Below are 22,218 nucleotides of genomic sequence, written 5' to 3' on the forward strand. Positions count from 1 at the left end.
CAAATCTGAATTTCATGTGAAATTCAGTGTCTATCATTCTAATAATTGTGCATTGTAGGCTACATGTTTTATTTCTCTTAATCTGCAATGGCCTAGCATACCTTTTCTCTAATATAAGACAAATTAGTAATCATTCTTTCAAATCTCAGAATTTTCAACTGTTTTACTTCCATGTGATTCATGGTCAAATGTGACTTTATATGATTTGAACATAAAAAAAAATCTGTCATTACTGAGTGATGAAAATGTTCTACAACTGTGGAGATGGTTGCACAACTCTGTGAATACTAAAAAGCAATTAACTTAATTCTTTAAATGGGTGAATCATATATTTGAATTATATAGCAATAAATCTGTTTAAAATAGACAAGTAAAAAAATTATTTACTATAATTTATAATATAAGTAAATTTCTTATTTTCCTTGAATATGTGGTATTATTTCACATGATTAAATGGTAAAGAAATTTTGCTTTCTCAGCATCACCCAATATTTCTGATTCAGGCTTTGTTCTCTCCAATCTTTCATTCGTTCTAAAATAAAATTAACTACTCTAAAATTCTCAGGATACCAATCAGTAATCTTGTTTTACAAAGAAGAGATTTCCCAGAAAATGCTGTTTAAAAAAAGTATACATTTTCCACTAGATGGCACTAGTGTTCAAATAGTATTGCTAGAATACTGGACTTTCTTTACATCAATAAAATTATTATATTACGACATTGTTTTCATTCACTTTGACTGGTCTGGGCAAGATAAAGAGAAGTGGAAAGTTAAGATATTTCCTTAACTTGTTAAGCTCCAATGTAAACAGATCCTTCATTTTACAAACGTGGGAAGTAATGCAAGGAGAAACTGTATCAATTTTGTGCTAAAGCCTGAGTGAGAACCCAGAATCCCTAACCCAGTTGCCATCATACAACTATACAATATTAAGAATGGAGGATTGTACACCATAGACAAATGGAATAAGAAATTAAATCTCTATCGTGCATTGTACACATATCTCATTTGATCACTACGCTATTAGCCCCATATATCTTATCTCAAATAATCCTATTTCGAGAAGCCCAATCTATTAATTTCATGAAGTAAGGAGAGAATCATTTAACACATATCATTCAGTTATAGCACAGTGCCCAACAGACAGCAATCAAAAACATTTCTGAGCTAATAGAATGGATGAATTAATTAAGCTTGCTTATGTGCTAAATTGCTTTAGTCATGTCCAACTCTTTGTGACCCTATGGACTATTGCCCACCAGGCTCCTCTGTACACGGGATTCTCAGGCAATAATACTGAAGTGGGTTGCCATGCCCTCCTCCAGGGGATCCTCCCAACTCAGGGATCAAACCTGCATCTCTTAAGTCTTCTGCATTAGGCAGGTGGGTTCTTTACCACTAGCACCACTTAGGAAGCCCTAATTAAGCTAGACAACTATGCTATTTAGTAGGGTATATTATTTCTGCTTTACAGTTGAGGAAACTGAAGTTGAAAACTTGAAGTAATTTGCCCAAGCTCATATAATTCAGTGGCAAAACCATTTAACACAATCTGGTGTTAGTTTGCACTATGTATTTTCTTATAAGACTTCCACAGTAGAAAAGAAAAGCTCTCTGAGAGCCAGCATCATGTATTTCCTTTTCTCCATTGTATGTCCAGATCCTTACGCAGAGCCTGGATTATGGCTGGTACACAATAAACAGTATTTATATGTTTTCATTCATAGCAACACAGGTCTTCAAGTTCCATTAACAACAAGCTTTAGAAGTCAGTACAGATTTCCCATTTTACCTGAACCTTAGGGCTTCCCTGATGACTCAGAGGATAAAGAATCTTTCTACAATGCAGGAAATCCCTGTTGGAACCCTGGGTCGGGAAGATCCCCTGGAGAAGAGAATGGCAACCCACTCCAGTATTCTTGCCTGGAGAATTGTATGGACAGGGGAGCCGAAGGGTAGCAAAGAGTCTGACAGGACTGAGCGACTAACACTTTCACTTTACTTTCACATTTCTCCTAGCTCCACAGTAGCGTGCTGCATTCTTTTTTCCCTCAAACCACCCATGGTTGCTTGTGGGAATCAAGTACATCCCAGGTGGTTCTAATAGTAAAGAGTCTGCCTGCCAATGCAAGAGACAAAAAAGATGTGGGTTTGATCCCTGGGACCTGAAGATCCCCTGGAGTAGGAAATGGTAATCCACTCCAGTATTCTTGCCTGGAGAATCCCATGGACAGGGGAGCCCGGTGGGCTATATAGTCCATAGGGTTGCAAAGAGTAGGACATGACTGAAGCGATTTAGCATACACGAAGATGGAGTTGTTTTCTGGTTAGGGCTCTACTGTTTGTATTAATGTTTCTGTTGCCTTTTGTTATGCGATTGGCCCCAATTCTTCATCTCAGTCTTCTCAACAATAAGACTGGAGTTGGATGATCAGCAGTAAAGCTGAACAGTTTTAACTTAGTCCTATGGAGCTGTTCTAGTGAGCTTACGACCAAGATGGCAGGTTTGGTGGAAGAGTCCATGGGCTGTAGAGGAAGGGTAGAGCCAGCAACAGGAAAGCTCTTCCACCAGACAGGGCTCTTCTAGCAACATGGAACCAGGGTCGCACACCTTAAGTGTGGGCCTTGGCTCCACCGGATTGGGGGCCTGGACTGCGGCGGGCTCCCCCGGGCCGCTAGGGCGCGCTGCAGGCTGCCCACCACCCCCCACCCCGGAAGCCGTCTCACTGCGCGTCCGGCCTGCGCCGGGAGCCAAACTTTTCAGTCTTCCGGAAACGGACCCCGGACCGGCAACGGCTGGGTGTGGTGCGACGGTCGTGGCTGTAGCACGGCTGGAGCCAGGAGGAGTAAAGGGGTGCGAGCCTGGATTCCGCCCCGGGTGGAGCACCATGGACGAAGCGGGCAGCTGTGCAAGCGGCGGAGGCTTCCGCCCGGGCGTGGACAACCTGGACGAGCCGCCCAACAGCCGCATCTTCCTGGTGATCAGCAAGTACACTTCCGAGTCGGTGCTGAGGGAGCGCTTCTCGCCCTTTGGGGAAATCCAGGACATCTGGGTGGTGCGCGACAAGCACACCAAGGAGTCCAAGGGCATCGCCTTCGTCAAGTTTGCCCGCAGCTCGCAGGCCTGTAGGGCCATGGAGGAGATGCATGGCCAGTGCCTCACCCCCAGCGACACCAAGCCCATCAAGGTGCGGGTGCCCGGGACGGGATGTCCCGGGTCGGGGGCGGAGGGGAGCGGTTTCGGGGTGCGGTAAGGGCAGTGCATTCGCTAGCTGGAGCGGTCTGGAAAGCACCTGGCATTCCGGGGCGAGGCAAGGGAAGGACCACGTTGCAGAGAGGATTTCCTAGGACCTCCCTGCGCGAAAATCTGCTAGAGGGTGCGGGAGATAAGGGATGCGGAGAGAACACCCGCTTCCGGGTCGGACCAGGTTATCTGTGGCTACTCGGGCTGCAGAGCTGCGGTGGCTGGGCCTTCCCCCACCCCCGCCGTCACTAATTCAGCTCTCAACTCCGACCCGACCTGCTATGAGAACTTTTCTTACTCTCCTCTCTCAGACGTCTTGGTTACCACGTATAAAAGTAGTTAACTCTACTTTTCCCCACATCGGTGCTTAACAACTTGATAAAAGTAGATTTAATTGTGGCCCTCTGAAGTTAGGCATTTTCCCAGTACCAAACAAAAGTATACATGTATATAATATTTAAGTGCAGGTAATTAAAACTACTGCTATTGCCTATTTATCACACTTATGTAAAAATTTGTAATTTTTTACAAATTATTGTAAATAAACCCCTCTGTGAAGATATTAATGTCATAGGTTTTGTTACTGTCACTTCTCTTTGAAAGCAAACCAAAGTAAACTGCCTTAAAAAGAGCCAAATCAAAAAACCAAACAAAAAAACGGAAAACGAGCCAAATCATTGTGATGATAGTGTAAATTGTATTATTATTAAATGCTTCTTGGCATATTCCTAATTCATTTTGGTGGTATTTATATTTAGTTTCCACATCTAATTTATCTGTAAAATTAATATATTGACACATGGCAGGAAGGGTGATTTTGAGGGTTGTCTTATGTTTGTCCATAGCAACAGTCTCTTCCCCATACTTGGTTTAGTAGAAAACAGAGGAGCCGGGAAATGCCGACAACACATTAGGCAATAGGCATTCTGTCTCCTCCCACCTTCTAAACCGTCTGAAATAAGTCAAAACAGATCATCAGTGAAGTTAGGTGTAAGGCCACAGCATGTAAAATCAAAGGGACAAACTTTCTATAAAGAGTCAATAAATATTTTAGGCTTTGTGAATCACATACAGTCTCTGTCATACATTCTTTTTGTTTTTTAACAACCCTCAAAAAAATGTAAAAGCCGTTCTTAGCCTATGGACTATAGAAAAACAGGAAGTTGAAGTTTGTTGACTCCTGCACTAGGTTGATAATTTTCATCTTCTTTCAATTGTGATCTTAGCAGAGAGAATTTCTGTACTTTGAATATAACCACAGAGGTCTCCTGGGAAACTTTGCTCACTGCCCCAAATTTGAAACATAATGACCCCCTCTTTCCTTGATTAAATTCCTACAAGAGAAGTAAAAGTCTCAACACTAAAATGTATCCTTCCCTTTTAGCCACAGAGAAATTAAATGGTTCCCAAAGATAAAGTTTAAATTTTGTTTGTCATATTGTACACTCAGTTTCAGCCAGAGGGTTTTTGGACTACAGTGCTTAGCTGGACAATCTAAGGTCACTCTTCACAGCGTCCACCGTCTTCCACTGCATTGTAGCGGGGGGGGGCGGTTTTCTGTTTTTCGATATTTCCAGTTAAATTAATTCAGCCTCAGTTTTCTTCGTGTACTTTGCTTTTGCAAAGTTTCAAAAGTCCTAAAAGATAAGAATTTTGATAACAGGCCTACAGCCAGAAAGGATTGTGCAAATGAGAATCCTGTGAGCGATCAACTATATTATCTTGAGGAAAAGGGTAAAACCTAGAAAGTGAAAAAGAGTAAAATCTTAGGAGAAATCATCAAGTAGGTGGTTAATTATTATACATATCTACTTAGATATTGTCTCCTCTATCAGGAATTTGAAATGCTCCAATCTTCTAAAATTTAGAAATTTGTGATCTGATGGCAACTCCAGTCACAAAGAGTACTTGAGACTTTTTTTCTCCTAGTGTCTTCTCATATACTTAAAGGTTCCCTATTTGTATTTCCCTACATACCATCCATTACTTAATATATCCACTGGACTCACTTTCTAGTGGGCTATTTCTGTGTTATTTAGTACTCTATACTTAATACCTTATACAGTGTTTGGCACATGGTATGTTTATTGAAGGAATAACATGGAATTTGATGCTCTCTAGGGATGTCTCCAGCTATATCTTGTAAGCAAGGTTCTACACCTCTGGGAGAGCTGCTTTCCAAGCAAATATAATGACCCTCTTTTTCAGGATTTCTAAAATATTTATAAATTCTTTGGTTTTTTAGTTACTGCCTCCTACCCTGGAATTTCATAGGTTCAGGTTTTCCCCACTGAGTGGTATACAGCCCCTCTTCAAAAACAGAAGAAAACAAAAAATTCAAGGGCCCTGTATTATGGTGATTTACATTAATTCTATTACATTTCTTCAAGTTATGAAAAATAAACGTAGCCATTATGCTCGTGGCTCTACAAACAAATTCATGACCGTAATTAACACATTCTTCTAGAATAATGTAAAACCAAAGAAATTTTTAAAAGCAATACCACAAAGCAAATTACACTCCAAATAATAACCTAATGTCACAGATGATATTTCAGTAGAACTAAATTACTAATAGAGAAATAGAGCCTCAGTTCATTGTGTGCATTTTCTTGCTCACATAAGTCATTCAGGTGGTCACTGAGATGATCCAGAATATAGTTGGGTTATCTTTTTAAGGATTAGTATTAGAAAGCAAACAAAAACATGGCCATCTAGACTTAAATCCAACTATATCGATATTAAACATAAACTGACTCCTATTAAAAGTCAGGGATTGTCAGGATTTTTCCTTAAAGGTCAAACTAAGTGCTGTTTACAAGAGATGCAGTTTAAGTATAAAGATACAAAGTGGTTGAAAGTATTTAATAAAGGAATAGAAAAAGCTGGTAAAAGGATAAGAAAAGCTGGTATGGTATCAGACAAAAATGGTCTTCAACAGGAAGAGTATTAACAGAATAATTTCCTAAACATAAAAATACCAGTCAAAAACTACAAAATAATTCCGAATGTTTATGCAGCCAATAATAGAACTTCAGAATACATGAAGCATTATTAATAGAACTAAAAGGAGAAAAGATAAATTCATAATCATATTTTTACACTCAGTCTCTGATAGAAAAGGAAATGAAGTATGTGTGACATTTTAGTAACACTATTAATCAGCTGTATAACTGACATTTATTGACACCACCCAACACTCAACAGAGTACACATGCTGTTTCAGTGCACTGCCTCTTGCTCTCGGTGTATGTGTGTGGAGTCGCTCAGTCATGTAGTCGTGTCCGACTCTTTGCCATCCTGTGAACTGTAGCTCACCAGGCTCCTCTGTCCATGATTCGAATTCTCTAGGTAAAAATACTGGAGAGGGTTGCCATTCCCTTCTCTAGGAGATCTTCCCAACCCAGAAATTGAACTCAGGTCTCCCGCATTGTGGACAGATTAAATAGAAAAGGAAAAAAATTTTGAAAAAAACATAATGTGATGATTAGTCTTATCTCATAAAAGGTCACTGCAATAAAATTTGCTTTACAGTGTTGTTTGATGAGATCCTATCACATTGTATTTAACCTAACATGAAACTTAAGCTAATAATAAGGTAAGTATTCTTAAGAAATAGAAAAACAGTTGACTGATATTTCTGCATTTTTCTTTGGGTTTTGTTTGTTTCTTAGGTTTTCATTGCTCAGTCCAGATCATCTGGAAGTCACCGAGATGTTGAAGATGAAGAACTTACAAGAATATTTGTTATGATACCAAAGTCCTACACAGAAGAAGATCTACGGGAAAAATTTAAGGTGCTTCTAATAGCTGATGTTTGTGATAATTTACAATCTTAAATTGGTTGTACAATTACTAAATCTTAGGTTGTTTGAGTTAGATCATTAGATTGGTGGTGGAGAATTAAATAACTTTTTAAGTCACTTATTTCAATCTAGTTTTTAAATGTTAAAACTAAAATAATTTTTTTTGAAAATATATAAAACCTGGAAAATATTAATGATGGTGTTTCTTCCCCATTTAGCAAAAATACAGATTCAGGAAATGGAAGTGTAAAGCTCAGAGTTTTAAGTAAGGTCACATATGTAATTATGCAGTGGGGCCGTTATTCATGCCCAGGCTGTCTAAATCTAGAATCTGCTCTTGGTCTTGAAAATTTCAAAGCACCCTCTTAACACTGCTCTCTATTGGCTCTCACAGAGGTACATCAGGCAAGCCTGAGTGTATGAACTGTACTAGCTCACATTTATTGCAAATTGTGACATGTTGTACTTATTCACAGAAAGGCTTATGCTTTATAGTTTATGTTTTAAAATTAGGCCTTTGAAGGAGTTATATTGAAAGAAAAAAAATTACCTATAGCTCTCACTTTAGCTACTTTAGCTAGATTGTAGTCAGTGAAATTTGGAGACGACTTAAAATCTCTTTTTAGCCATTAAATTTTATATGCAGTGATACACTTTCACAAAAACTATTTCAAAACCAATTTTAAAATTGTCTTTTGAGTTGTAATTTTTTATTATTTTTCAGTACCTTCCCAAGTACTTGTGGGCAACAAGCAAGAAAGAAAACAAGTAATAAAAAGTAATTTAAAACTTCCTGTGTCCTACCCAAATGAGGATTGAATAAAATACTTCAAAAATAACAAATACTAAATACATATACTCCATATTTTCTCCAATAGTAAGGAAAAAGTTCATACATTATATACTTACAAACTTTTATCCTTTTCTGAGTGAACACATAGCATTTTTATCTACATATAGTAAAGTTACAATTGGTATCTATAAAATAAATAATAAACAATTTATATCCTGTATTTCTTCCAACCTTAAAAGTAAACATTTACCACATATTTCTCACATAGAGTATTAACTTTCTGAGTGAAACAGTATATTTTAAAGATGTACTTTGAGAAGCACTGCTTTAAAAGAAAACATAATGATTTGTTTATGTTTATGTTAAAAGGAAGATAAATAATTATAGTTAATATTTACTGAATGTTGACTATATCCCAGACCCTGTATAGGCACTTTAGATATATTTGTTCTTTTAACCCTGAAAACAACCCTCTGGGTAGGTACAGCTGTTAGTCCCATTTACCAGGTAAGGAGATGGACCCAGAGAGGGCAACTCAACTGTCCAGTATTTAAGTGGCTGAACCAAGATTTGAATAAAGAAGATTCTAATCCAGAGTCTCTGCTTAACCATCATTGAGTAAAGCTTTGAAGCTATCCAGACCATGAACAAATTCTTACTCTACCTCCATGACTTCGGCTAATTATTTGATTTCTCTAAGGCCCAGTGTCTGTGAAATAAGCAGTGTAACATATATATCCTTGAAGGACTGTTGTAACAATAAAGTGATACATGTAAAGCAAATGTTCAGTAAATAAAAAGCATCATTGTTTTGGTTATGTTATTATTTGGTTTTTATCATCATTAAGATTATTTTTCGAGCACCTTATTAGTTTGTGACATACATATTCCATTATTAAAAATAGCTATAAATTCTATTTTCTTTTTTTAGCAAGCAAGAAGATCAATAAACAAATTTTAATTTAGTTCTGAAATCTGTTCAGTTTATTAATCTTAACTCCTCTAAGAACATTTCTTTTAACTCTCATAGGTGTTTGGAGATATCGAGTATTGCAGCATTATTAAGAATAAAGTAACTGGAGAAAGTAAAGGCTTGGGCTATGTTCGGTACTTAAAACCATCACAAGCTGCCCAAGCAATAGAAAACTGTGATCGAAGTAAGGATGTGTTCATTTATCATTGTTATTTGAAAAAGTGCTAATCTGATTATCTTAATAGTGGTTTGTGCTAATAGCCATACCTGCTAATTTAATCTCAGCAATGGTAATTTAAATATATATAGTCTTAGGATGAAAATAATTTGGGGGTTATTATTAAGCATTCACTGAGGCACTGTCTTGAAAAATATGAGCAACTGCATTAACTCATTAAGTGAAAATGCTCGTTTCATTAGTATTTCCACAGGGTTTTAGGGTTTATTCAATTATTTTAGAATTTTAGGTATTAAAAATATTGACCAACCCTTTCAGGTTGGGTTGTTTGTTTTTTTTTATATATTTATTCTTTGTATTTTAAAGAAATTCAAGTAGTCTGTAGTATTTGTTCATGTATGACTTAAACCCTAAATAGAAGTAAGTATACTAATAAACATATAATTAATAAAGATAGGATTTTTAAGGTTTGCTAACTTTGGAAAGTAAATGCACATTGGGTTAATTTCAAGCTAGAGTGGCATTACTGTTACTGGTGTACATTCTGAAGAATGAGAATTTTAGAGACCAAGGAAAATATTCTTTGTTGTCATACTTGTGATTATATTGAGCTTTAGAAATGAGATGTAGAATATTTATTTCAGTTAGTGGGTTTCAGGATATTATAAAATACATACATACTGGAAATAATTATTGTTAATCAGAACGTTTAGATAATTCTAAGTTACACACCAAAATGTTCTCTCACATCCTTCTAAATTTATCAGTCAGCCAGCATTAATTGAGTACCTATGGTATACTCATCAATATAATTAGAGGGATACAACTGGAATTTATATAGCATCCCTGACATTTAAGGAATTTATAGCTATAAGTTTAATACCCATAAATTAAAATTTATAGCTATAAATTATCTTGGATAGCCAAGATCTAATAGGCAAAAAATAGTTGAAGAGTAATAGGATTTTTTTAAGCTCTTTGAAAGCATGGTATATGTCTTATTTATCAGTTTCTGTCACCCCAAGTACCTAGTACTATACTCGGCATAGTAGTGAGGCCTCAGTTAAGACTTTGAGATCCCTAGCAAAGATTTTGTCATTTAGAGTAGTCTCAATGAAAATATGGCAAATGAAAAAGTGTTCAAACGTGTGTGATATTGCCTGTCAGTGGTGAAAAGTAAGTGCACCGGTGCATCGTGAAAATACATCTGGAGTAGACTTTGCACCTGGTGTAGAGGAGCCAGGGCAGATGATGAGAGCAATGTCAGTAAGACGTGACATATCTAGAAATGAATATCTTTGCCTAATAGTGTGAAGGCAACAATCTGAGTAAACCTTGTTATTCCCATTGAGAAAGTAATCTAGGTACATTTGGACCATATACGGGAGGTTATGAAAAGTTCAAGCTTAGTCCACATTAGAATTTCCCTTGAAGATTGCTTCAAGAGAAGAAAAATAGCAAAAACTGTTTCAGGATCTTTGATCTAAACACAGTATCAAGAGTGAATTTCCAGAGAAAGAATTCAAAGAGGCTGGTTTTATCCTTTTTGGAGCCACTAAATAATATGGTGAAAGCTGTGAACCTTCTCCCTTTGAAATACGCCCTAGTGCACATACACACAAGCTCATTTTTGGACACCTAGTTAAAGCTCTTAACCCAGAGGCAAATGGATCAGTTGAAGGATTGTTGTAATTAATTGAAGAAAATATAATTTTAAAACAGAGGCAGGGAAATTGGAGTAAAATGTAGCATCCTCTAGGTACATTTCAAAGGAAGAATCTTGATGGCAGTTGGGTGTGAAGAAGCACTGTTAGATTTTGATGTTGAGAAGGCTGAGAGAATGAATGATGATGTCATCTGTAGTAGGGATTGATTGATCAATGTAATGAATGACTATGATTGATGTCATCTGTAGTAGGGATGGATTGATTGATTGGAAAGGATAGCATAGAATCGTGATCTTTCATGTCTCTATTGACCCATAATTTGGGATTCTTGCTATTTCTCATTTACTCTTTTCTGTCTTTCAAAAAACAAAAAAATACGTAGGTCTGGTGAAGATGGTTGTTGGTATAGATTTTTTATACAATTATAAAACTAAATCAAGCAGTAGCAGTCGAGTATATTTGTAAGTATGTTAAATTTGCTATAAAGTTTGAAATTCATAGATTGTCTTTTTCAGGTTATAGAGCAATCTTGGCTGAACCTAAAAATAAAGCATCTGAATCCTCAGAACAAGATTATTACAGTAATATGAGGCAGGAGACTTTAGGACATGAACCTAGGGTAAATATGTTTTCATTTGGTAAGTAGGCTATCTTTACTTTAATGGTATAAGTAGTAAATATTCAGTCTGATTTGGAGGGTTTTTTTAATTTTCTTTTATCAGCAGTCTAAATCTCACACAGTACATAAGAGAATTTATAGGGTTTTTTAAAGTTGGTCATGGTCCCTAATGTCCTTATTATTTAACATTTAAGTTATTTCTAGTTAAGGTTTTTTTATGGCTAGTTTTGCATTATCTAAGTGTTACACTATGTCACTGCCATTATGTGAGGGTGGGTTGCTGCTTATAAGTAGCTGATCAAGAAGTATGGAAAACATACATAGCTATCCCCTCAGTATGAATCCTAAAATTTTATCCCTAAATTACTGATGCTTTAAAATTAGGGTTAGAGAAAGAAGAGGAATGACAACAGTAAAGTTAAAAAAAGGGGGAAAATGTATGATGATGGTAAGACCTGTAACTCTTATTTGGCATAAATTTGCTTTTAGGTGAAACACTTGCTATATTTTGCAATTTTGCATAGTAAGCATATTCCTGTGAAATTAGACTACACATTTCTGCTTACATTTTTGAATAGAGGCGAGGAAATGGGGAGAGTTGTCTGTTTTCTCATCCTCTCTCCTGATAGTGCTGATGACCAGCATACTACAGAAAACAGTGCCTTTGATCAATGCAGACGACTCAATGACAGTTCATTTTATTTTCTAGTACTTAAAATGTTAAATGAATCTTTGAATGAATAGAAATGTAAAGATTTGCTTTTTCTGTATTGTTGGAGAACAACAATCTGAATTTTCAAGTTTTGACAAGAATGACAACAGAGGCCAGGAAGCTATCTCCAAACGCCTGTCAGTTGTATCAAGAGTTCCTTTTACTGAAGAGCAGCTTTTCAGCATTTTTGATATAGTACCAGGCTTGGAATACTGTGAAGTCCAACGAGATCCTTATTCTAATTATGGTAAGATAATGTCTTTGTTGTTTGTAAATGTACTGTAGTTTGTTAAAATGGCTTTTCTCCAGTGGCACTTTTTAAAAATTTTTATTGGAGTACAGTTGATTTATAATGTTGTGTTAGTTTCAGGTGTACAGTAAAGTGAATCACTTATACATATACCTATATCCACCCTTTTTTTAGATTCTTTTCCCATATAGGTCACTATAGAGTACTGAGTAGAGTTCCCTGTGCTATACAGTAGGTCCTTAATAGCTATCTGTTTTATATATAGCAGTGTTATATGTCAATCCCAATCTCCCAGTTTATCTTCATCCCCCCAAAAAAGCTCCTCAAAAGAATGTGAAATGTGTGAGTCTGATCCTAAACCCTCTATTCCCTACTTTTTGGTTTTCATACATTTATCACTTTTTCTCTCTATATCATTTCAGCTAGCCAAGATGACTGTATATTCTTTTATATATCACTTCTCATTTCATTTCCTACTTAGTATGATACGAAAAATTTTAGAATTTTGAAGCTTATTTCATAGAATTGAAATGTTAAGAAAAATTAGTTGGTTTTTAAGGTGTATCTCTGTCATACAAGAAAAGCTAGTATCTTTAAATTCTTTGGACAGAACTTAAGCTAATGATATATATATATTTTTAATATCATATTCATGTTTTTATGAAAATCTGGTTCATATTTTGCTTTATAGGAACATGACTGTTGAACACATGTATCAGTAAAAAATAATTTTGTTTTCTGATACATTTGATTATATATTATTAATGTTGTGATATTAGTGTCTTTCTATGTTGTTTTATCTTTGTGACAACACAGACTCTAGGTATTCAATCTGCTTTCTTTTTAATTCCCATATATTCTCTGCTTTGTTCTAGGTCATGGAGTGGTTCAGTATTTTAATGTAGCATCAGCTATTTATGCAAAATACAAGTTACATGGATTTCAGTACCCTCCTGGGAATCGGATAGGTGTTTCCTTCATTGATGATGGGAGTAATGCAACAGAGTAAGTACCATTCCAGGAATTAGTCTAAAGCCACACTTCGGGTGTGCATGCCATGACTGAGAGAATAAAAGTAGAGAACAATTTACCTCTCAGGTGAGGAAGTTACGTGAAGCAAGTTATTGTGAGAGACTTGAGTATTTCTAGTTTTCTATAAATTACCTGTTCTTATCTCCAGTCTCCTTAGAAAAATGGCAACGCAGATGGTCGCTGCACAGCTTGCATCAATTGTGTGGAATAACCCAAGTCAGCAGCAATTTCTGGTAAGTGAAGAATTTAACCTTACAGTACACCATTAGGGTATAAAATAAATGTGGCCTCTGTTTATTACCTGTGTAAGAAAATGTTCAGAGATATAGTAAAAGACCACATAGGTGCCATGATAACACGTCTATTTTTAGCTCTTGACTTATTATAAAATCCCCAAAGTGCCGTTTTTTCTTTTTCTCATTTTGAACCTAATTCTTCAACAGCAATTTGCAGGAAGTTCTGGATCACAGCTGCCTCAAATCCAGACGGATGTTGCACTACCATCATGCAAAAAAAAAGCTCCTCCTGACACTCCCGTGAAGGAAAGACTTTTTATCGTGTTTAATCCACATCCTTTGCCTTTAGATGTACTAGAGGATATATTCTGGTAAGATTTCAGTTCCATAGAGTTACATTTTATTTTATTTTATTATTTAAAACTTTTTAAATTTTTTTGGCTACGCAGCACTTAGGATCTTAGTTCCCCAACAAGGGACTTCCCCACACCTTCATTGGAAGTGGAGAGTCATCCCAGGACTTCCCTGGTCGTCCGCTGATGCTGTAATGCGTGGAGAAGGCAATGGCAACCCACTCGAGTACTCTTGCCTGGAAAATCCCAGGGACAGAGGAGCCTCATAGGCTGAAGTCCATGGGGTCGCTAAGAGTCAGGCATGACTGAGCGACTTCACTTTCACTTTTCACTTTCATGCATTGGAGAAGGAAATGGCAACCCACTCCAGTATTCTTGCCTGGAGAATCCCAGGGACGGAGGAGCCTGGTGGGCTGCCGCCTATGGGGTCGCACAGAGTCGGACATGACTGAATCGACTTGGCGGCAGCAGCAGCTGTAATGCAAGGCATGCAGGCTCAATCCCTGGTGTGGAACTAAGATCCCATATGCTGTGTAGAGCAGCCAAAAACAATTTTTTTTTAATTTTAATAAATATTTTAAAATAATATAATTTATTTAAACTAGACATTTAAGTATTCTTGCAGTCTGGAAACTTCCTGTGTCCAGTACCTCTCACGGGGAGATGATTTGTTCTGTGGTTTTAAAAAAGTCTGTGGTTTGTATCACCTTTAAAAATACAAAGTTATCTCCTTTTCTTTGTTATTCATATGGCTTAAGTCTCCACACAGAATTTCCTTTTATTTTGTTTTGAAGACATAAAACATATAGTATTGTTTTGTAAATTGCATACGTAGAACGAACAAATCATTTGTTTCTTGATAGAAAATACATGTGTCTAGATCTGGCCTATAGAATTCTTTTCCTTTTCCTTTGCAGTTATAATTCAACTGAACAGTGTTTATTAAGCATCTTCTATTTTGTCAGCATGCTACTGGATCCTTAAGGATAATATAATTACATTGAGTAAAAAATTACTTGATTATAATGCTTGCTATTATATATAATAAGTATTAAAAAGGGGGAAGACACTTGTTTCCAGTATAACTTCTTTAACCTTAACATTTTCTTTTTGATCTTTTCCTATTTGCTTTACAACAGTGTTAGTGAATTAAAAGATAGATAGAAAACTTGTTAAAGAGTTTCACAAAATATAAGCAATGTGGTTCAAGTGTTTTGATTTTTATTTAACTAATTTATTCTATTTCTTTTTTGAAACCTCTCTTCTGTACCTGCTAAGTGCCAGAGACATTGTGTAAACTTTATATCAATATTATGTAAACAAGACGTAATAGTTCTTGTCCTCTTAGAACTGATCACATGTAGGAGACAGAGAAGTGAATAGGAAATTACAACCTGTAGAGGTTAGTGTTGTGAAAAGGAATGTTCAAGCTATGAAATATATGGGAGGGCAACCGCTATAGAAAGTCAGAGAATGCTTCTTGAAAGAAGAAAGGATTCTTTGGAGGATAAAAATAATTTAGCCAAGGAAGAAACTTGGGCATGTAGGTGGTTATTCCTCCAGAGAGAACATGAAAAGAGGTTGTGGGAATATAGGATTTAAGAGATTGAGGAAAGATGAAGCAGGGAGAGTTCGAGGACCCAAGTCAAGAAGGGCCCACAAGCCGTTAGGGAGTTTATCCTTCCTCTGGAGGCATAAAGAGCTACCAGAGGGGCTTTGTGGGAGGAAACGATCCTACTTGTCTTTTAGAAAAATCAGTCAGAAGACAGGGTAGAGAATGGGTTGGAGAGGGATAAGCCCAGGATGCAGGGAAACTAGTGAAGAAGGTATCTGTTGTTGTTTTTGTTCTGTTGCCCAATCTGAATCTTTGCAACCCCACGGACTGCCGCACACCAGGCTTCCCAGTCCTTCACCATCTCCTGGAGCTTACTCATACTCATGTCCACTGAGTAGGTGATGCCATCCAACCATCTCATCCTCTGTCGTCCCCTTCTCCTCCTGCCTTCTGTCTTTCCCAGCATCAAAGTCTTTCCAGTGAGTCAGCTTTTCGCGTCAGGTGGGCAAAGTATTGGAGTTCCACTTCAGCATCAGTCCTTCCAATGAATATTCAGGACTGATTTCCTTTAGGATGGACTGGTTTGATCTCCTTGCTGTACAAAGGACTCTCAAGAGTCTTTTCAGCACCACAATTCGAAAGCATCAATTCTTTGGTGCTCAGCTTTCCTTATGGTCCCACTCTCACATCCATACATGACCACTGGAAAAACCATAGCTTTGACCATACAGACCTTTGTTGAAGAAGGTATTAGAATAAACTAAGAAAAAGATAATGATGCTCAGAGTGAGGAAAAAGACCTGAGTGGGAGTGAAGAGAAATTAACTAATAGAGGAAAATGTTTAACAAGAAAGATTGACACATACTAGAGATTGGATGTGGGGAAAGGAGTGAAAAAGGAGTCCAGAATGGATCCTAATTTTTAGACCTGAGCATATATGCTTATCAGTTTCAGTTGATCTCTCTCTTTTTTTTTTTTACTTTCAGTCGTTTCGGTAACCTGATTGAAGTTTACCTTGTGTCAGGAAAAAATGTGGGGTATGCCAAGTATGCTGATAGACTAAGTGCTAATGATGCCATTACAACTTTACATGGAAAGATCCTGAATGGAGTCAGACTCAAAGTTATGTTGGCAGACTCCCCAAGAGAAGAATCTAACAAACGACAAAGAACTTACTGATTCTTTAGGTAAGGTCTTTATAATATAAATTCTAAAACACATTGTCTAAATAGTATAATGAAAGAAATATATAGGGAATTTCTTTTTAAGGATTTAGAAGTTGTTGGTTAAAAACACTGTGACTTAAAAGTTTGCTGATAATTTTTACAATATATTTTTTAAACTTGGACTTTTTAAACTTAAAAGTCTTTTATGTTTACTGGGAGAATGTTTTTGTCCTTCTGTGAAATAAAATCAGATTTCAGTTTAGAAAATTAAATAATATTTGTGTATGTGTGTGAATGTCTTAGATATTAAGAATTGGACTTCACTGTATGGTTACATAAACTTTAAAATTAGAAGACTTCTAAAGATTTTTTTAGCTAACACCTAAGTTATCAATTGAGGTAATCTATGACAGTCTTTTGGAGAAGGGCGTGACAAACCACTCTAGTATTCTTGCCTGAAGAGTCCCATGGACACAAGAGCCTGATGGGCTACAGTCCATGGGGTCGTAAAGAGTCGGACACGACTGAAGCAACTTAGCATGCACATGACAGTCTTTATAAAGTATGCCTTGACAGGCATTAGTGAAATGCCTAAAAAGCAATATCTAATACAGTTGACCCTTGAACAATGCAAGTTTGAACCACATGGGTCCACTGGACATGAGGATGTTTTCAGTAGTAAGTAATACAACACTAGATCTGAGGTTGGTTGGGTCCAAGGTTGGTTGAATCTGTGGACATAGAACCGTGGGTATGAAATATCCACGTTTATAAAAGGGTTCACAGTAAGTGATATGCAGATTTTCAACTATGTAGAGGGTCACCACACCTAATGTCTACATTGTTCAAGAGTCAATTATAATGCATCTTTTTGGACCTAAATGGTATTTTTCTGGACTCATATTTGTGAATAAGTACATTAAAAGTACACATTCAGAAATAAGTGCATTAAAACTACACGTTCATGTACATATGTGTATTTTCAAAAATAACCTTGACGTTTATCAAAAGCTCTTGTCAGTTATACATAATGCTACGTACAGCCTTATGAGTGCCTTTTTTTTTTTTTTAACTATTAAGAAATCAAACCTAAATTTCTATCTATAGGACAGTTCACATCTCCGCAGTTGGGGGAAACATTATTAAAAGTTACCATTGTTCAGCTCTTTCACTTTTTTATTCTGGAAATGAATTCTGAGTTTCTGGGGAAGCTGAGTGCTTCCCTGTTCCCACACACACACCCGCTCCCCAAGTCCACTGCTGGTCCAATTGCAGCAGCTGGTAAGCACATCCGATTCAGTTTGAAGTTACTAGCTCGAAAGCAGTTTTCTTTTCTCACCAATTATGAGAAATGGCGAGTATCAGAATGAATTGTCTGGGTCTTTACTATAGATGACTTTTCCTTGGATGAAGCAAGTCACATGATTACTTCCTCCTTGCAGAAGGCACTTGTCGATAGAAAGTGCCCATTGGGGCATTATGAATATCTCAATTTAGAAATATTTTCAAATGTTACAAAATCCACTCCCATTACTTCATACAGTGTAGAAATATTAAATTTGCCAGTGAAAAAGAATTAACAAGTCTTTCTTAAAGCAGTTTTTTGTCTTTACAAATAAAATGTTAAGAACTGAATTCTCTTTAGACAAGCTGTCTTCTAAAATAGCATGCAAACCTGCTTATTCATGTCTGTGAGTCTTCCAAAATATAGGTAGTAATTCTTACTCTTATTCAAAGAATCTTTGTCCTTAAAAGAGGACAATACTAACTTCTTAATATGGGGAAAATATATAAATGACTCCTGTGAGTGAGCCTTTTTATAAAATAATTATTTATATAGTATAGAGAATATTAGACTTAAAATCAGAAGATCTGGAATTGGGATTCCATCTCTGACACTTAATGATGATTTGGCAGTTATCTTCACCTTTCTGAGGCTGAGTTTCTCCACGGGATTATTAAGAGAAAATGAGTCGGCAAAATTTCTTATAAAATAAAATTTTTAAATACTTTGCAAGTGTGAGCTAAAACTCATGCATTGGTGACTTCATTGAAACTTCTTATGTCATCTCATCAAAAACGGTCAGAAATTAAGTTTAATGGTACAAAACCACCTTCTGGCCAGCAGGTGTATGGGAATGAAACTTTAAAATAACATGTTTATTATCCAGTTCCCTAATTAGAGGAAGTGGTATTCTTCAGCATGACTAGTCATGAAATACAAATCTATCCTTTTTCCCTTTGTTGAGCGGTTATACATATTCAGTAGGGTCAAATGAATTGAAAATGGTAGGACATAATAAACTGTACTGGTTTTAAATGTCTTCTAGTTGCAGCACGGCTTTTTAATTTATTTTTGCTTTGAATCCTCATTTACTGTGGATTTCATAATGAAATTAGTCTCTGAGAAATAAGCCTAAGATTAGCTGAATTGTGCCTAGGAAATCGGAGAAGAAACTGGTCTAAGAATATCACTTTGAAAGTTGTTGAGTTCTATTTTGAGATAGATCTGATGTGCAAAGTATGTTTCTCTTTCTATTTGAGGAAAACTCGAATTTTAGTATTTTAGAGCATCCTGATCTATGTGTGTGTGTGTGTTTATAGGTCCATTTCTTCCTTTTTTTAATCACATAAAACAGTTTGTACAACTGTTGCTTTTTTCACTTCCTCTGTTTTGTATCTTGACAGACTATTTTGAGGGAAATCCCTCTGAACTTTATCCTTGTTTCTCAATTATGATTGAACAATTATGGTTAATTGAGTTTAGCTACCTAAAAGAACAAAATATTTTAGCATACATGCTCTAGTTGGACTCATGGTTAAGAAGACAAATACAAGCACCCATTCAGTCAGCCTGGTGTGTGGGGATAAAACCCAAAGCTGTCATCCTCAAATGATGCATGATTTTTGTATGCATTTTCCCTCCCCAAATTCAGTACCCACTTGCATCATTCTTGTCAGTAAGTTTGGTTTTGCTTATTTGGGGGCATCTGTGATTAAGCAGGTAATATTGGGTATATTGAAATAAGGGAACAACTAACATTTTAAGAATACTATATACAACAGCTCTTTCCTTTCAGGTGATGATTTTCATGCTTGTGTTGTGTTCTTTCTACAGAACAAAGACTAAATAATGACGTACTCCTCAGCTGACTGACTGAAAATGTGACTGGACGCACTCCCTGTGGACAGTTGACGGCTTTTTTTTCACATACCTGATAGTTTGTACACAGCATTGTTTTGTCTGGGGAGTAGGATTGTTGACATGTGTTTTTCAACCACACATTAATGCTAAAACTAATATAGTAGTTGTTTCTTAGAGTAATATGTTGTTACGTGTGGCAGAAATAAAGTTTCCTTTGGTTAACTAAATCATGCCTTATTTATGTGAAAGATAAGAATGAGAAAAACTTAATAGACAATGTTTAGAAATTTATTAAATGACATTTCATTGATTTTGAGATGCACGTTTTTTCACATTTTTACACTTCTGAAATTGGAAATATTATGATATCAATCAGTAAATAATTGACAGCTTTTTTTTTTTCCTTTCTTTCTTAGTGGAACATAAAGGTGCTTTTTTCAGTCAGTTGCATCTGAGATTCAATGAAATATGGTAACTGCTACTCAATCTACACATGTAGATTGGCTCCTTACACTTATTCTGAAGCAAGGGCTAAAAAGACATATCATTAGAAATATTTTTATACTTTTTTTGTGGTTATACCAGAATACTTTGTTGGTAATGTTGTACAGATCTTTTAAGATTTTAAGATTTGCAGCAGTTTAGGTGATAAGGAAAAATTTTAAGTTATTGTTGATAATAATTTAAATAAATACCAGTAGCCTTGGTAAGTGGACATTTTTCCTTTATAAATATAAAATGCAATGGCTGCTCCAAAAATATGACGTGTAAGCAGTTTTCAGAACAGACTATGATAGGAAGAACAGTCATTTCAAAAAAAAGATTAAAAATTAGGAACTTATTCTGCTTCTATTTTGAAAATCCAAGAAAAAAATTTTATCTTCTCTTGAGATGAATGATACGTATCAAAAAAGGTATAAAGTTGAGAGTTTGGCACCTTAAAAAAGACATTAAGTGGTATACAGTTGTTAAATACCACTTAATTGGTTCCTCATGCTTCTCACATCCTGAGTTAAATTAAAAACAGTGAAAAGATTAAAATCATTAAGCGTAATAATATATTTCATACTTGGACATCTCTCTGTTAAAAACTTAAAATCCTTTTTTTGAATCAGTAATTTTAACAAATTTAGATAAGAAAATATCCTGTCTTATCTTCCTAGGCAAGACATACTGAACAAGAATTGAACCAAGTATCTTTCTCTTAGCCAAAGGCCATATTTTAAAAAGAAAGCCAGTGATGTCTTTAGAAATGAAAAACTTCTGAAGAGAGTTAGGGATTAATTGCCAATAGATTATTCATTCCAAACTCATTTACTGCACATGAAGTTCCATCTTCACAGATTAGAATTAAATTGGTTCTTGAAGTTTACCTAGCTCTACCACTCGATTAATGCTTGAATTCTCCCCCAGATATTCCTGCCAGATGGTTAATCTAAATAATGTAAAAATAGGAACCTCCCTACTGCCTGAGTCCATTGCATGTTTGGTTAATCCTCATAATTGACATAAAACCTGATTTCTTGCTATTTTACTTGTTCACATGGGAGCTATCATATACCCTCCAGCCCTCCAAGTTTTCTGTTCTTCATTTAAGGTGAGGTAGCCAGTTCCAGCCAGAGAAGGCAATGGCACCCCACTCCAGTACTCTTGCCTGGAAAATCCCATGGACGGAGGAGCCTGGTAGGCTGCAGTCTATGGGGTCGAGAAGAGTCGGACACGACTTCACTTTCACTTTTCACTTTCCTGCATTGGAGAAGGAAATGGCAACCCACTCCAGTGTTCTTGCCTGGAGAATCCCAGGGATGGGGGAGCCTGGTGGGCTGCTGTCTATGGGGTCGCACAGAGTCGGACACGACTGAAGCTTCTTAGCAGCAGCAGGAGCAGCAGCCAGTTCCAGCAAACAGTCGTGATTGCAATAAGGTGCCTTGTCTATGTTTATTTCTTTGAGTTCTTCATATAAATTCTTAAAAAAATAAAAAAGGTATAATAGTTCTCTGCCTGCCAAACACTTCATTGGTTTTACAGTGTGACTTGAGTCTTGCGTTTTCTCTCCCAATTGCATGCCTCAGCGAATAATCCTTACTTTGGCTTCCATGTGCATTTAATCTTAATCCTCTCAGTCATTTAGCCTTGTTGCCACTCTCCTGTCTCTTGCAGTTGATCCCTAAAAGTTTAAAAGCCAAAATGTCACATTTTTCTTAAAATGAGGAAATTCTAGAACCTAAAAAATAACATTTAATAATCTAGTGCTTATGTCTTCACCTAAATGTTTACTTCTCAATTGCACTTTTGGTATAAGAATAAAATGTATAGACATTTTGATACCATGCATACGTCGGTTACTAAAATTGCCAACAAAATGTGGTTTTTATGAGTTTTTTTTTTTATTTCAAAGAAAATGCTAAGCAATATAGATCAATAAACTTCTCTTTCAAATATATGGTTTGCATAATAAATAACATTTAAAATAAATCCTGATCAGA

General features: G+C 36.2%; 1 protein-coding gene across 1 annotated transcript; it reads left to right on the plus strand.

Annotated features, from left to right (window-relative positions):
* Positions 1-2,746: 2,746 nt before the first annotated feature.
* Positions 2,747-16,608, plus strand: RBM45 (RNA binding motif protein 45). Its single transcript, XM_005900796.3, has 9 exons — positions 2,747-3,190; positions 6,921-7,043; positions 8,876-9,002; positions 11,179-11,301; positions 12,062-12,241; positions 13,120-13,249; positions 13,425-13,509; positions 13,720-13,883; positions 16,408-16,608. The coding sequence occupies exons 1-9, from the start codon at positions 2,891-2,893 to the stop codon at positions 16,598-16,600; spliced, it is 1,425 nt and encodes a 474-aa protein (XP_005900858.2). The 5' UTR covers positions 2,747-2,890; the 3' UTR covers positions 16,601-16,608.
* The last annotated feature ends 5,610 nt before the right edge of the window (positions 16,609-22,218 follow it).

The sequence above is a fragment of the Bos mutus genome, chromosome 2 (assembly GCF_027580195.1).
Source record: "Bos mutus isolate GX-2022 chromosome 2, NWIPB_WYAK_1.1, whole genome shotgun sequence".
Classification (NCBI taxonomy): domain Eukaryota; kingdom Metazoa; phylum Chordata; class Mammalia; order Artiodactyla; family Bovidae; genus Bos; species Bos mutus.

Excerpts from the sequence above, each read along its gene's own strand:
- RBM45 (XM_005900796.3), top strand. The coding sequence starts at position 2,891 with ATGGACGAAGCGGGCAGCTGTGCAAGCGGCGGAGGCTTCCGCCCGGGC. Across the intron at positions 12,242-13,119 it reads AGATCCTTATTCTAATTATG|GTCATGGAGTGGTTCAGTAT; the intron begins GTAAGATAATGT and ends GCTTTGTTCTAG. Across the intron at positions 13,250-13,424 it reads GATGGGAGTAATGCAACAGA|TCTCCTTAGAAAAATGGCAA; the intron begins GTAAGTACCATT and ends TCTTATCTCCAG.